The sequence below is a fragment of the Mastigoproctus giganteus genome, chromosome 5, assembly GCF_048544385.1.
Source record: "Mastigoproctus giganteus isolate SK-2022 chromosome 5, ASM4854438v1, whole genome shotgun sequence".
In the NCBI taxonomy this organism is placed as follows: Eukaryota; Metazoa; Arthropoda; class Arachnida; order Uropygi; family Thelyphonidae; genus Mastigoproctus; species Mastigoproctus giganteus.
The window spans coordinates 208,293,105-208,308,350 of NC_143579.1; the positions used below are offsets into that span (position 1 = coordinate 208,293,105).

The 15,246-nt window shown below is 36.1% G+C and overlaps 1 protein-coding gene across 1 annotated transcript in view; it reads right to left on the reverse strand.

The window, feature by feature from the left end:
- Positions 1 to 15,246, reverse strand: part of LOC150086046 (uncharacterized) — a 195,246-nt gene that overhangs the window by 95,800 nt on the left and 84,200 nt on the right. Inside the window, exons 2-3 of the mRNA XM_090374343.1 lie at positions 11,758 to 11,896; positions 7,895 to 8,136 (exon numbers count right to left, since the gene is read on the reverse strand). Of these exons, the coding sequence (XP_090230469.1) occupies positions 7,895 to 8,136; positions 11,758 to 11,782 (267 nt within the window). The 5' untranslated portion in view covers positions 11,783 to 11,896. The remainder of the gene's footprint in view (positions 1 to 7,894; positions 8,137 to 11,757; positions 11,897 to 15,246) is intronic.

The window sequence follows — 15,246 nt, forward strand, 5'->3', positions numbered from 1 at the left end:
GTTGGTATGTAAAGCCTAGTAGCTCCCAAAATAAGTTCTTTGAATGCTTCCCATTTTGAATTTGCTGTTGGTAACGTCATCAGTTGGTCCCACTGTATAGAATTTAAATACTGCCTCGGACCATTGTAGTCGCCTTTACGAAAGCAAAAACCCTTCACTTTACCCCTGATGGTAGTTACCTCTTTCAGTAAATTCCACTTCAGCACATATAATAAAGGTTACTTGCTTTTTACTCAGATATAATTTGCACAGGATGCAAGATTATTAAATACAGTCACTAGCATAAATAAAGCAATAGTTAACACCTGTTTTGAAAAGAAAGAAAGCCAGCCGATAATTTACAGGAGTGGGGAAAGGACAAGCCAGATTGACAATATCATGTGCCGTAGGGGGCATCTAAAGGAAATGAACAGCAAGGCAATAAACGGAGAAAGTGTCTGCACAACATAGATTGCTTGTGGCCGATTGGGAGGTTGCAGTGGACAAAAGTAGGAAATATTCAGGACAGAGGGAGAAAAGGATAAAGTGGTTGAGACTGAAAGAGGAGGGTTTGAGGAAAGAGTTCAGGGAAAAGGTGCTAAAAGGAATAAAGTTACCGGAAGATGTGCAAGAGTGGTGGAAAACAAATAGTTGTTTCTTAAGGAAAGTTGGTGAAGAGTTGGGGAAAACATCAGGAAAGGGGACACCAGAGGGAAAGGAGGCTTGGTGGTGGAATGAGGAAGTGCAATTGGTGATAAAACAAAAGAAGGAGATAAAGAAAAGATGGGATGTAACAGGTAGCCAAGAAGATAAAGCATATACAATAGCAAATAAGGAGGCAAAAAGGGCTGTGGCAATAGCAAAGGTGAGGGCAGTGGACGAGGCCTATGGGGAACTGGAGAGGAAAGAGGGAGATAGGCAACTGATGAGAATAGCCAAAGTGAGAGATAAGGCATCGAAGGACTTCTCATCAATAAAACAGATAAAAGATTAAAGGGGAGTGGTTATACAAGACCCGGAGAAGGTTAAGGAAAGTTGTAAAGACTATTTTAAGAAGCTATTAAATGAGGAAAACCCAAGAGCACTATGCAAGGATGGAGTGATGAATGTGAGAGTAGTGGAAGGCATAAGCAGGAAAGAAGTGGAAAGCGCACTCAGAAAAATGAAGAGAAGGAAAGCAGTAGGTGCTGATCAGATACCAGTAGAGGTATGGAGTAGTCTGGAAGAAGGGATCGATATCCTATGGGACTTGATGGAAAAACTGTGGCACCAGGAGAGGATACCCGATGAGTGGAGGGAAAGTATACTTGTGCCAATCTTTAAAGGAAAGGGTGATGTGCAGGAATGTGGGAACTACAGGGGAATAAAGTTAATGTCTCATTCGATGAAGATCTGGGAAAGAATTGTGGAAAGATTGTTCATTTACCTACAAGAATACCGGACAATCCTAATCATACAGCCAACACGTTTGATCTTTTTCTCACAAACAACCCTTCTAAGTACATGGTCGAAGTGAGAGGTCCTTTAGGCACTTCAGATCACAACTTGGTGATTGTCTCTTCTCCAATGGAGCCTTTATCTCATGGCTATTCCCAACCTTGTGTTGTTTGGCATTACAAGAATGCAAAATGGGATGGCCTGCGAGATTTCTTTTCTTCTTTTCCTTTGTTGGATTACTGTTTCAAAACTTCTGATGTCAACATTTGCTCAGATCGTGTCAGTGAAATTATTCTTGCAGAAATGGAATCCTCTATCCCACACTCCACTTTAAAATCTCGTTCTTTATCTAAACCATGGTTTTCCATTAAATGTGCTAAGGCTGTTCAAGAGAAGGATGTTGCATATCGTAATTTGCTTGTTTCTAATTCTTCAGTTTCATTTTCTGCCTACACCAAAGTTCGCAACAATTGTAAAGCAGTTATTAAATCAGTCCAAACTAGAGTTTGAACAGGCTAAGAATGGAAAACTTGCTTCTTGCCCTAATGGTAGCCGAACATTCTGGTCTCTTGCCAAAGCTATTGGCCGCAACTTTTGCCCATCTCTGCTCCCACCTCTGTCTAAACTAGATGGTTCTGTTGTCACTTCAGCCAAGGATAAAGCTGACCTGCTAGCATCCCATTTTTCTTCCAACTCATGTATTAATGATCTTGGTAAAACACCTCCCACCATTCCCAACAAGCTCCATTCAATGCCTCCCGTGGTCTTCCATCAAAAGGATGTCAGAAGGATTTTGACGAATCTTGATGAAAAGAAAGCTCCAGGTCCGGATGGCATTTCTCAACTTGTTCTCAAAACCTGTGCTCCTGAACTTACTCCTATTCTTTGCCGCCTTTTTTCACCTTCTTATTCCAAAGGTGTTTTTCCTTCTGCTTGGAAATTTGCCCATATCCAGCCAGTTACTAAAAAGGGTGACAAATCCCTCCCATTGCAATTACTTCTACTCTTTCTAAAGTAATGGAGAAATCAATTAACCGCCAACTCTTAAACTACCTAGAAACCTTCAGTCTGATCAACAATCACCAGTATAGATTCCGTCAGTGTCGATCCACTGGTGATATTCTGGCTTATGTTACCCATTTATGGACTAACTCAATAGAAAGGTTCAGTGAAACAAGTAGTTGCTCTTGACATCTCAAAGGCTTTCGATCTTGATTGGCATAAAGGTCTTCTTAACAAGCTTCCATCTTATGGTTTGCCAACCCTTTTTTTGTAATTGGTTATCCAGTTTTCTCTCTGATCGCTCACTGAGGGTGATGGTAGATGACTCTCTGTCTTCTAACTTCTCCACTAATGCCGGTGTCCCCCAAGGTTCAGTTCTTTTCCCCACTCTTTTCCTCTTGTATATTAATGACCTTCTTCCATTGACTGGAAATCCTATCCATAGTTTTGCCGATGATAGCACATTGCATTCCACTTTCCATTTTGAGAAACCTTGCCCTGCTCAATCAGCTTCAACTTCTCAAAAATCTGCTACCAATTCCTTAAATGCCGATCTTCAAGTAATTCTCCAGTGGGGCAAAGACAACGTAGTTGATTTCAATCCTTCTAAAACTCAGTCTTGCCTTATATCTCGCAAAAAGGATTCTTCTGCTCCTATGCTTATCTTTAGTGACACTCCAATTTCTAGGCAAAATGATATATCTCTTTTGGGGATTACCCTGACTTCTAATCTCTCTTGGCACAAGCACATTACAAATATTGCTTCCTCTGCATCTAAAAAACTTGGTTTTCTTTTTCACTCTTGGTGTTACTTTTCTTCCAAACAGCTGCTCACTCTGTATAAATTGCAACTCTGCCCTGCCATGGAATATTGTTCCCACATCTGGGGTGGTGCCCCCAAAACCTCTCTCAGGCTTCTTGATTCCATTCAGAAGAGAGCAGTTAGATTAATTAATGACTCATCTCTAACAGAGTCTCTCCACACTCTGTCTCTTAGACATATTGTTTTTGCTGCATGCCTTTTTTACAGATACTTCCATGGCACTGTTCTTCTGTATTGGCTTCTATAATTCCCGCTCTCTCTTTCAAAACAGTCCGAACACATGCCGCCACCAGCCAACATCCATTTACTGTCCAACTTCAAATTCACAGAACCAACTTTTCATCTTCCTCATTTATTCATTCAACTGCCGTTTTCTGGAACAACCTTCCTTTATACGTATTTCCTGAAAATTACAGTCTATAGAAGTTCAAGTCCAATGTCAACAAATATCTTCTTTCGTCTTCTCAACCTCCAACCCAAGCACAATATTAAGTACTACAGGTTCTAATACCTCTCGTGTTTGGGTTTACATAAAAAAAAAAAAAAAAGAAAGAAAGAAAAACAGCAAAGATTTCTTTACTTATGTAAACTCAGGCAGCAAAGAAGTAAGCAAATTCTTAGCAATAATTACGAGAGCTTCCTTGGACTCAGGAGAGGTCCCTGTGGACTGGAGGTGTGCAAATGTATCACCAATTCACAAAGGGGTTTCAAAACTGAACCAAGTAAGTATAGTCTTGTTAGTTTAAGTTGCGTTCCGGGGAAAATAATGGAATCACTGGTTAAAGAAGCATTACAGGATCATCTAGACAAGACTGCAGTAATAGTTAAGACACAGCATGGGTTTGTTAAAGGGAGGTCATGTCTGACTAATTTGATTGGATACTATGATGTGGTCACAAAGGAACTGGATGCAAAAAATAATTTTGATATCATATTCTTGGATTTCAGAAAAGCCCTTGATACTGTTGCACGTGGTACAAATTGGTACAGACTGCTATTCAAATTGGAGAGGCATGGCATTAAGGGTAAGTTGCTACAATGGATAAAGGGATGGTGGAGTGGGAGACTACAGAGGACGCTGCTCTTCGTAAACAAATGTGATTATTGGAGTTCCCCAGGGTTCGGTGCTGGGCCCATTATTGTTTTGTGTATTCATCAATGATATTGATGAAGGTATATCAGGCTTAATGTCCAAGTTTGCAGATGATACATCTCCAACTGGATCTAGATAAATTGGGCAAACAGTCTGAGAAGTGGCAACTGAAATTTTACACTGACAAATTCAATGTACTGCATATGGGTAGAAATAACCTAAGAGAAATGTACCAACTGTGTGGTACTACACTCAAGGGAGTGGAAAGTGAAAAAGACCTAGGGGTAATTGTGCAGTCAAATATGAAGTTCGCTGAGCAGTGCAGATGGGCTGCCAGGGCAGGTCATGTAGTCTTGTCAATGATATATAGGAATTTTGCTAGCAGGGACATGGAGGTGATTATCCCGTTGTACAAGGCAATGGTCAGGCCACACCTTGAGTACTGTGTACAGGTCTGGAGGCCTCATTTTAGGAAGAAAGTGGAGTTGTTAGAAAGCGTACAAAGAAGGGCAACAAGATTGGTGAGGGGAACAAAGGGGTGCTTTTACCAAGAAAGGCTAAAGTTCTGCAAATTGCAGCACCTGGAGACTAGGCACATGCAAGGTGATCTGATTGAGGTGTATAAGGCCTTGAATAGGTTGAGCAAGCTGAAATGCTGATAGGATTCTTCCTCTTACTCAGATTTAAGAACCTGAGTGGGCATAGATTCAAACTGAGGAAAGACAGTTGTAGAATAGATGTGCAGAAATATGCCTTTACTCAGTGGGTAATTGATTGGTGGAACAGACTTCCATCTCTTGTTGTGGAAGTTGATAGCTTAAATAAATTTAAGGATGAGCTGGACAGGCATTTGGAATGAATAGAGGGGTGAAATGGGAGGTGGTGTTTTTTTTTTTTTTTTTTGGCTGCTGCTGCATAAGCTTGCTTTCTTGCATCTTATGGCTGTACTAATGCTAATGGGTAATCTACAGGTAGTGGAATATTAAAATAAATTGATGGCTTTCAGTTTAAAGACTAGATACATGTTCTAAATTATTATTTTAAATAACTGAGGCACTGTACTATCAACAAGGTTTATTAAGAGAATTATTACAAATTTGAAGATATAGAGTTTTCGGAAGAGATAACAGATGACATTAACTTTTTTCTTTTTTTTTTACTCCAATACTTAATTATAATGATCAGTTGCATCTTTTTGGCTACTTACATTATTCTTGCTTTAATACTATTTTTCTTTATTTGAAGAACTATATTTATAACAATTATTTTTTTGCAAATCCCACTGAGTTCTTGTACTGGGGTCAGTGGTCTAACTAGAGAACATTGGCCCCTGATGCAATCACAGATCAAGAGCTCATGATAATAATGTAAAGATTCTCTTTGCAGAATTTTTAGGAGCTAAGTGGGTGGTTATTGTAAATGATTAAGATGTCATTAAGGGCATATGCTTGCTGTTTCTGGTTATACTGTAAATGATTAATAACAAATTGGTAAGATATGCTAAGCCACCATAGAATGGACCTCATTTGTTGCACATGCCATATACTTGCACTTTACTTGCATAAAAGTTATTCTGGAGACTACTATTAAAATTATTGTTATAACTTTGTTTTACAGCATTATAATTGTTATCGTGAATTTTCATGAGAATTACTAATAAAATTAAAATAGTTACATTGTAGCACAAACTTAGACTGCTGATTTAACCCTGCAGTCATAGTACTCCAAAAAATAACAAAACCAGTGGTACAAAACCTGACAGGTGACAAACTTTCTTTTTGATTTCTGGAAAAATGTTTTGGAATTTTCTGAATTCTGTTTGAAATATACTAATATTTCATCTTTTATTAATGCAATTTGCAATGCATCTTTTCTTATTGCAATACTTATCATATGTATTTTTTTAGTTTTTAATAAAAAAAATTATTTACAAAATCTCACATGGCCTTGGTTCTTGAAGATGCAAGGAAGTGTCATCTAGCATGCCAACTGAATTGAAAATTTGGAACTCATTTAAAGCACTGAAGTGCTTGAATAGCACTCTCTATTTAACCCTCTGTCTGGGAGTTAAATCTTAGTCTTTGTTCAGAGATAATTCCAAGGTTTTTGTCGGTGGTGGTGCATGGTATCGTTGTTCCAGTTGGAGTTAGGGTGGACTAGGGACACAGATTTAGCTGGGGTCAAAGTTAGCTCAAAGAACTGCAGGTATCCAATTAGGGTATGAAGATTTCCATTTATGGCAGCAATGATGGCATCTGAGCACAGGTTCACCTGCAGGAGGAAGGGATAAACCCACCTCCCAAGAACATTTTGTTTTATATTGCAGAATTGTACTGTCATATGCTGACACTTGTAAAAGCTATCAGTGTGGAACAATAAACTCCCCTTCCAATACAAAATTTCTGGGTGTGCCACTGCATCTGAGGGTACTGATGAGGATTAGAAGCTTAATGTCATCCACACAGATTATCACATCCTCCCTCAGAAAGATGAAGGATATGAGAAGAACAGGAACCCAGATATGACATCACCTTTAAGCATGCCTGCATGGGTTTAGACAATTGCCAAGCATCTCTGTCCACCAGGGGAGTGTTTCTTTTATACAATAAAAGATTTAATACACCAACAGAGATGCTCTTTCTGTCATATAAAGTTGGCTTCAATGCTGAAATAAGTGACTTTGAGCTCAAAATTGTATTTGACGGCATTTAGAATGGAGGTTTAAACTGTAAGGAAATATGAACTGTTTAAAATGGAAAATAGCTTGAAGCAGAACAGAATGAAGTAGCATGGGGACTTCAATCAAGAACAGGTCAACCAATATTAGGAGAATCATTTTTTCTAGTAGTTTCAAAAAGCTGATTCACTCAAAATCAGCCAAATATGTTTCAACATGGTTAAAGAGCAAGTTTTAAAAATAACCACTCTCTAACCACAAAATGATAGTTATTTCATTCGTTAGGGAAAGCCTGCTGGTTCAAGATGGAATTGAAATTGTGGATCTCATTTGTATATGTATATATTGCAGTCAGTGGTGGATTCAGGGTAGGGGCACCAGGGCCGGTACTCCCCTCTGTCGTTTTTCAGAGAATATACACCAATTGTATAAATTCCCTTTAGTTACAAAAAAACTTTTTTTTTTTTTTTCATTGTTAACATAGAATTTCATCTATTTTTGCATTGTGGCTCAGCTATTTTCAACTGACTACAGTTGGCAATACTGATGCTGATGTGATTGCCATTCTAATTTGAGGCGTCACACAGTTTGGTCGTGCATAATGTTTACTTCAAATAATTCAGACTTTAGCTGTGTGCTAGTGTCTGCAAGTCACATTATGTTTGAGTGTCATATTTGTTTTGTTCTGTGCATTATTTTGTCACCCTGTCACTGATTGCAGTTGTTACTTCAATTTTATGTATGATGCTATTTATATTTTTATGTATGGGTTAATAAAAGCAACTAATTTTTTTTTTTTTAAAGTCCAGTTCATTATACCATCAATAATTTAACTTACTCTTTTAAATACTCATAGAAATAAAAATATAAAAAAAAAGCTTACTAAAGGAAGTTTGGGGGATTCCTGTGGTTTGACAGGTTCAGCAAGACCTAAATATGCCTCAATAGATTGACATTGCCTTCGTTTATCTTTTTTCAACTGCTTCAACTTTTCCACATTTGCACTGTTATAAAGGGCTTCACAATAACGAACAAAGTCTCTGTCAATATGGTAGCCATAAGGACAACAATTACATCTACTTCTTCCTTTTAGTTTTAGATCTGGTGATGTTGATCTTTGAGCAACTATGAAATTAAAACATATTCAGTTAAGAAAACATTAATAAATCCCTTTTCATTAGAGAATTCACAAATTAAGAAATAATGCAACATTCTAAATAATAAAAAATTTAAAACTAAAGACTTCATGTATAAAGAATTTGCCAAGTCTGTAATGAGAATGCTGTTGCAGTATAATTTTGTGCACAATTACATTTATGGTTTTCACCACTAGATGTGGCTAATAAAGTTTGTATGGACCGTCTTCAAATAAAAATAATACTTTTTTTATTATTGTATGAACTGTTTATGAGTGGCTGCATGCCAGTATACTTAACTATGCGTGTATACATAGGAATATATATACTGGCACGTGGCTACTCATAAATAGTTTATACACTTGAATACTAGCATTAGGGAGACATCTGAAAAAAATGAAAATAATCACAAATTCTGAAAATTATAGCTATTGAAGTAATGCATCTTAGATGCCATAATGAAAACTTTTAATGATAGACAAATAATAATATATGATGTCTTAATCTAACTTAATTCTGTTATTAAATTTATTTATAATTTTATATTGTTATCTAAAAAAATTGTTATATATATATATATATATATATATTTTTTTTTTTTTTTCTTTTTTAATTAACAAATGTTTTTTTTTAGTGTTGGGATTGGTTGTTTAAAGAATACAGCAAGATAACCAAGGCTACAAGGTATGTGTCAGCATGCTATATCCATAAACTTCCAATTTTTTAGGCTAGATTGCATACGTATGTGATTTTTGGTTTTGGTTTTTTTTTTTTTTTTTTTTTTTTAGGAGCATTAGCAACTAAGGCCATATTGCTCCTGGAAATGCGGTGGCCATTCCCTGACCTTTCCGCATCTTCCGTATTTGGTGGTGACGGGCTCGAACCCCGGTCTAATCAAGAAGCGTGTGCTACGCACTGCTGCTCCTTCCCACCTGGCTACGGAAGCGCCATATGTATGTGAAGAAAAACCTTTACATCTACACCTGAGACTGGTTAACGAGAGCCCTGAATGAAAAAAGTCTTTCTAGAGAATTTCTTTGGTCTGCAAAGGAAAATGAATCTTAGACCATTTCAAATGGTTATTGAAAAATTGTTTTTTGTGTGAAGAGGTAGTGAAGTGATGAGGTCAATGGTGTCCTAATCATTTTATATTTTTTGTGGTTGTTTTCTTTATTTAACCAACCAAACAGGACTGCTAACTCTAATAAGGATCAGATGTATACATGTGATAACCAACATAAATGAATTATCACATACTGAATTATTAATTTCAAGATATAATCAGATAAAACACTGAAGACACAAAATTAAAGTTAAATCTTAATGATAAAATCTATCATCTTAATAATAAAATCAATCAACATCACCATTAATAAACTTTAAAAAACAGACATTAAAAGAGTGCCTCTTATACAGGTTTGACATATTGTGATACAGAAAAGTTTATATAATTGATTCAGAATTAAAATTAAATATGTATATATATTGCAGATCTACTAGGACAATTAATCCATCATTAGCCAAGCTAATACAGCCACTCCCCGATATACAAAAGGGTTGAGTTCCATGGAACTCTACGTAAGTCTGAATTTCCCTAAATGCTTATGCAGCACTTGCAAATTTGAAGCAAAAAAAAGAAATGTTCGATGAACATGTAAATAGAATTATTTATTCAATTTTTTTATCTCATGCAATTGAAAAATTACAAAAAAAGTGTACAAAATTTCAAAATTATAAAATTACAAAAAGAGAGAGGAGACAGGCATAACGTCAGCAAGTTTTGCCTTTCGAGTATCGTTGCCAGAATTAACTGTCCAGCTGATAAGCACACTGCTGTGGAAGTTGAGGGATGTGTTGATTTAGAAGGGTTTTTTTCAACACATCACAAAATTTCTCTGCAGCTGCAGAATCGGCACTGGCAACTTCACTGCATACTTTAATAGTTTGAAAACCAGCGCGATGCTTGAACCTATAAAACCATCCACTGCTTGCCACAAACTTGGCTTGGGGTTTGCCGTACTTATCCTTAATATCTTCATAAATACTTCTTGCTTTGCTTGAATGGCCATTGGACTCAGGGGCACTTGCTTCTGAATCTGATTTTCCATCCATATTATTAATAGCTTTCCATCTTCGATATAGCACCTCAATGCTGTTTTGTGATCACTGTTGATCTTAAATGCTTTAATCTTTTAACATGTTCTTTTATACGCATAGTTTCTTAAAATAGTATTCACTGTTGAAGCAGCGATACATAATTCCATGCAATAGATGACAAACTTTATCCTGCTTCGTAATTCTTAATTAATCAACTTCATTTCTAAATCAATTTTGTTTCGTTTCCTAGCAGTGCCAGCACTTGCACTTTCCATTGATGCCTTTCCCTTCACCATTGTAATAAGTAAATAGGAATGAAGAGAAGATTCTGAAAATTTATTTACATTTTTATATGATTGAAGATTTCAGTGAAGGGGAACTCATTTCACCATAATACCATAACGTAAAAACCCACAGAATTCCAGCTATTGGTATTATTGCAAGTGCAATAAGATAAAGTTTACTACCCATTTATAATAGATTGCGCTAACAGAAAAGCCCAATAAACCAAAAAGTGCAAATTATTTTTATTGTTTTATCATTTTATGGTAGTGACCTCCAGAAATGTGTTTTAGAAAAATATCGCAAAGGCATTCAAAATTGATTCTTCTAACAAAACATATGATAGCAATGAAAGTGTAGTGCAATTTCCATTATAAAAATTACCTTTTAGAGAGTAAATAGCTTAGTTGTATAGCGAAAATTTCAACTTCCGAGGTCTTGGAATGAATTACAAAAAAAAAAAAAAAAAAACACCAATGTGTTATTGGGTTCACATTATGATATTTTCACGATATCTCCATTTATTCCTATGAGATACAAAATACATTTTCATGATTTTTTAAAGTTTGCACTGGCTGGCAAAAACTTATGTAAAGTCGAATTTCCATAAGTGGGGATTATGTAAGCCGGGGAGTGGCTGTACTAATAGGCATATAGGGGTCATTTTGTCTTTTTCAATGGGAAGTTCAAAAATGTTTCTTGACAGTGTTAACATGGAAAGTTGGAGGTGTCTGCATCGCATCCATGCATCAGAGGAGTAGGAAAATGAACACAGACTTTTCCATATTTAGAGGAGGTTGGTGACATTTTCTTGTTTGCATCCAAGCACTTAGAAATCTTGACACAGTTCTGAATCTGAGGTCTCCCACCTCCCTCCAACTATACGAAATAGATATCCTGAAAATAATCTTTTTCTAAAGACCTTGTAAAATGCTATAATGTAGTATACTTTGTATGCATCACATTATACACACCCACACGCACACACCCACAGAGAGAGAGAGAGAGAGAGAGAGAGAGAGAGAGAGAGAGAGAGAGAGAGAGAGATTAAAAATTTTAAATTTTATGATTATTGTCATTTCCATCTTTAATTTCAAATTTAGAACATAGCGTAGCAACAAAATCACAGAAGGAAAATCACAACATTTAAACACAGTAATAAAGTTATAATAATACAAAAAGTTACAAACACTTACTTAAAAAATTTAAATGTAATGATATCCAAACTTACCCTTATCTATGTTGTTTGCAATCATGATTCTAATATTTTATCACATAACAGCATACTTAAAAGATGATTAGATGATAATAATAGTTACAAGGTCATTTCCAAACAGAAGCATATTCAGTTACATTTGGCTCTTTCCCACCTAAAGAAAAATACAAACAATAAATCTGTGAAATTATTTATAAAATTTCATACATTATGTCAATTTATTATTATTGATCAATTTATATATATGAAAGGTTTTCAAGCTGTGTTCCATATCAGAGCTTGTTGAGTTCTATGAGAATTTTAGTGTGTGTGTGTGTGTGTGTGTGTGTGTGAGAGAGAGAGAGAGAGAGAGAGAGAAGGCAGGATTTTACAATCTTTGTTATGCTTGTGTTTAGTTTATAATGAAAAAAGGGACAGAAAATGTAGAGGGAAATCTATAATCAGGGTTTCTGAGATATGTTCCAATATTTTACCAAGAATTAAGAAATGTCCACAATACAGAACTGTCTACAGCAATGGTTTTCAAAGCATGTTCCACAGAACAATTTTCTCAAAATATTCAGTTAATTTTTTATCATAAATTTTTTTTTAAATTTAATTTGTATTTAGATTTGAAGGATTCCATGGAAGTTTTAGATTTGTAAAAGATTCTATAGTCATATAAAGAGTGAAAACCTCTGCATTTGCATATTATATCAGGATGACTTTACTGGCACACAACTTACAGATGGGGCTAGCCAGGAGGCATAGCCCTGTTCACTACCAATTCTGATCTCCTCCATAAGATTTTAAAATTAGTCCCCCCTACTCTTTAACAATTATACCAAATAATACTGTTATCTACCTCATCTCCTGCAACAGTGAACCTGGTGGCACAATAGTTATGCCACTTTTGGCACAGCAATCAAACAAATAGCATCCCCTGCCTTGGCTTAAAGTCTACAGGGGGCCTTGTGATCAAATTATATTTAAGATTGTTTTATTTCTCTGATGATTTTGTTTATTCTTTTAATTTTTATACCTTTGTCTAATGATGATTTTGTTCCTAATTAAGTTTATATTTGAATATATTATACTTTACTATACATCTATTTTGATTCATATGTACCTACATCATACAAAGCAATAACTATTTATTTGTAAATTTATTTTTATTTATTTATTTTTTTTTTTTTTGGCCATGAAAATAGTATTTTGCCACTGGTCTGAAAAAAGTTTGTCACTACTGCTAATGGAATTTGTATAGTCTTGTGAGTTACATACATGAAGTACACTAAAAAAATATGAAAACTAGGTTCACCTGAAATGAAGAGGTTTTGAACATTGGTGAAAATACGTCTATTGGTGAAAATGTCTGCCCCCTATGATATTCATGCACAGTAACACCCCCTTCCTCTTAAATAACCAAACCAACTGCCTTCATCCACTCCTCCATTTGGTGGACCTAGTGGTATGGTAGTTTAGTCACCAGCCTTTAACTGGATTTGAATCTATGAGAAAATCTCTCCAAATGGAATATGTACAAAACTACTATACACTGGATAGCAGCACACCTGTTTCAGAGGGAGGAGAGGCATGTTCATACCACGTTGGCAGCTTTTATAGGTGTCAACAGTCAGTAGCACTGTGTTCCAATAGTAATAGAGGCATGTAATGGAAGAAAGCAAGCATGTGAGTTTATGTAGCATCAGCCAAAAAAAAAAAAATATTTCACAACCGTTCCCTCTAAAAGTTTGTCCAGTTCCTCCTTGAATTTATTTAAGCTATAAACTTCCACAATGACAAATGGAAGTTTGTTCTGGCAATTAACCACCTGCTAGCTAAAGGCATATTTCCACACATCGATTCTACAACTGTCTTTCCCCAATTTGAATTTATGCCCCGTTAGGTTTGTAATCTAAGCAAGTGGAAGAATCCAATCAAAATTCACTGTGCTCAACCCATTCAAGGCCTTGTACACCTCAATCAGATCACCTCGCAGATACCTGGTCTCCAGCTGCTGCAATTTTCAGAACTTAAGCCTCTCTCTTGGTAAGAGGAACCCTTCATTCCCCTCACCAATCTTGTTGCCCTTCTCTGTACACGCTCAAGCAAATCTACATCCTTCCTAAAATGAGGCCTCCAGACCTATACGCATTACCCAAGGTGTGGCCTGTCCATTGCCTTATACAAAGGGATAATCACTTCCTTTTCTCTGCTAGCAAAATTCCTGTACATCACTGACAAAACCCCATGACCTGCTCTTGCAGCCTGTCTGCATTGCTCAGAAAACTTCATATCTGACTGCACAATTACTCCCAGGTCTTTTTCATTTTCTACCACCCTAAGTGTAGTACCACACAGTTGGTATGTTCCTCTAGCGTTACTTCTACCCATATGCAGTACTTTGCATTTGTCGATATTAAACTTCAGTTGCCACTTCTTAGCCCATCTGACCAAATTTTCTAGATGCCAAACTTTCTATGTATTGCCAGTAAGCAAAATAAAATTTGCCACCCTAAATGTAAGCATTAACCAATTAGAAAACAATATCAAAAAAAATTTTTGGCGCCAATTGCCGCCCATAAGCGGATGCTTACCTCTCCTCCTACCCACTTGCAGGAACCCTGTCAACAGTACAGTACACTTAGATAATATGGAAAAAAAAATTTTCTTGGGGGCTTAATCCCCCCCCCCTGTGCTTTGCCTTCACCTATGCATTAGATAATCAGACAACCAGAATGTGCAGCTGTTTTTAAAAATTTTAAAAATAGTATAAAAAAAATTAGATCTTTTTTAGCAGCATGGTGCACAGGTATATCAAGAGCTGGAAATTGGTGAAATACTAAGCACTTAAACCTGTGTAGTGTAATCTGCTTTAATTTCTTAAAGAATTACAGATTATTCTCAGATGTTCTGTGGTGGGGGGGTAGAGCGCCTCCGTAGCCAGGTGGGAAGGAGCAGCAGTGTGTAGCACACGCTTCTTGATTAGACCGGGGTTCAAGCCCGTCACCACCAAATATGGAGGATGTAGAAAGGTCAGGGAATGACCACCGCATATTCTCGGAGCAATATGGCCTTAGTTGCTAATGCTCCTAAAAACCAAATAACAACAATGTTCTGTGGTATTTCCTGTACCACTTCTTCAGTTACTGTAAAGACAGCAGAACTGGTAAATTATGGTGATCTGATTTCCATAAAGTTATTAATTTTGATTACATGTTATTACACTTTAATTTGATTAAGCATTTCTTATTTGTTAAGGTTAAGGTTTAGTCTTGAATTAGTCAACAAACATCTATTAGCAAACATCAGGTAAAGAATTAAGTTTTAACAGTTTTAAATAATTTTACATTAATTATTAATTTGGTTAATAAGATTAATAAAATTAATTAATCTTAAGTAAATGGATAACTATGAATACTGACACTCCTGTAATGATGTCCTTGCAACACCATCAGCCTTTCATGCCAAAGACAGTTCATAATTCATTATATTTATATGTTCTGTACTGTACTCTTAAAC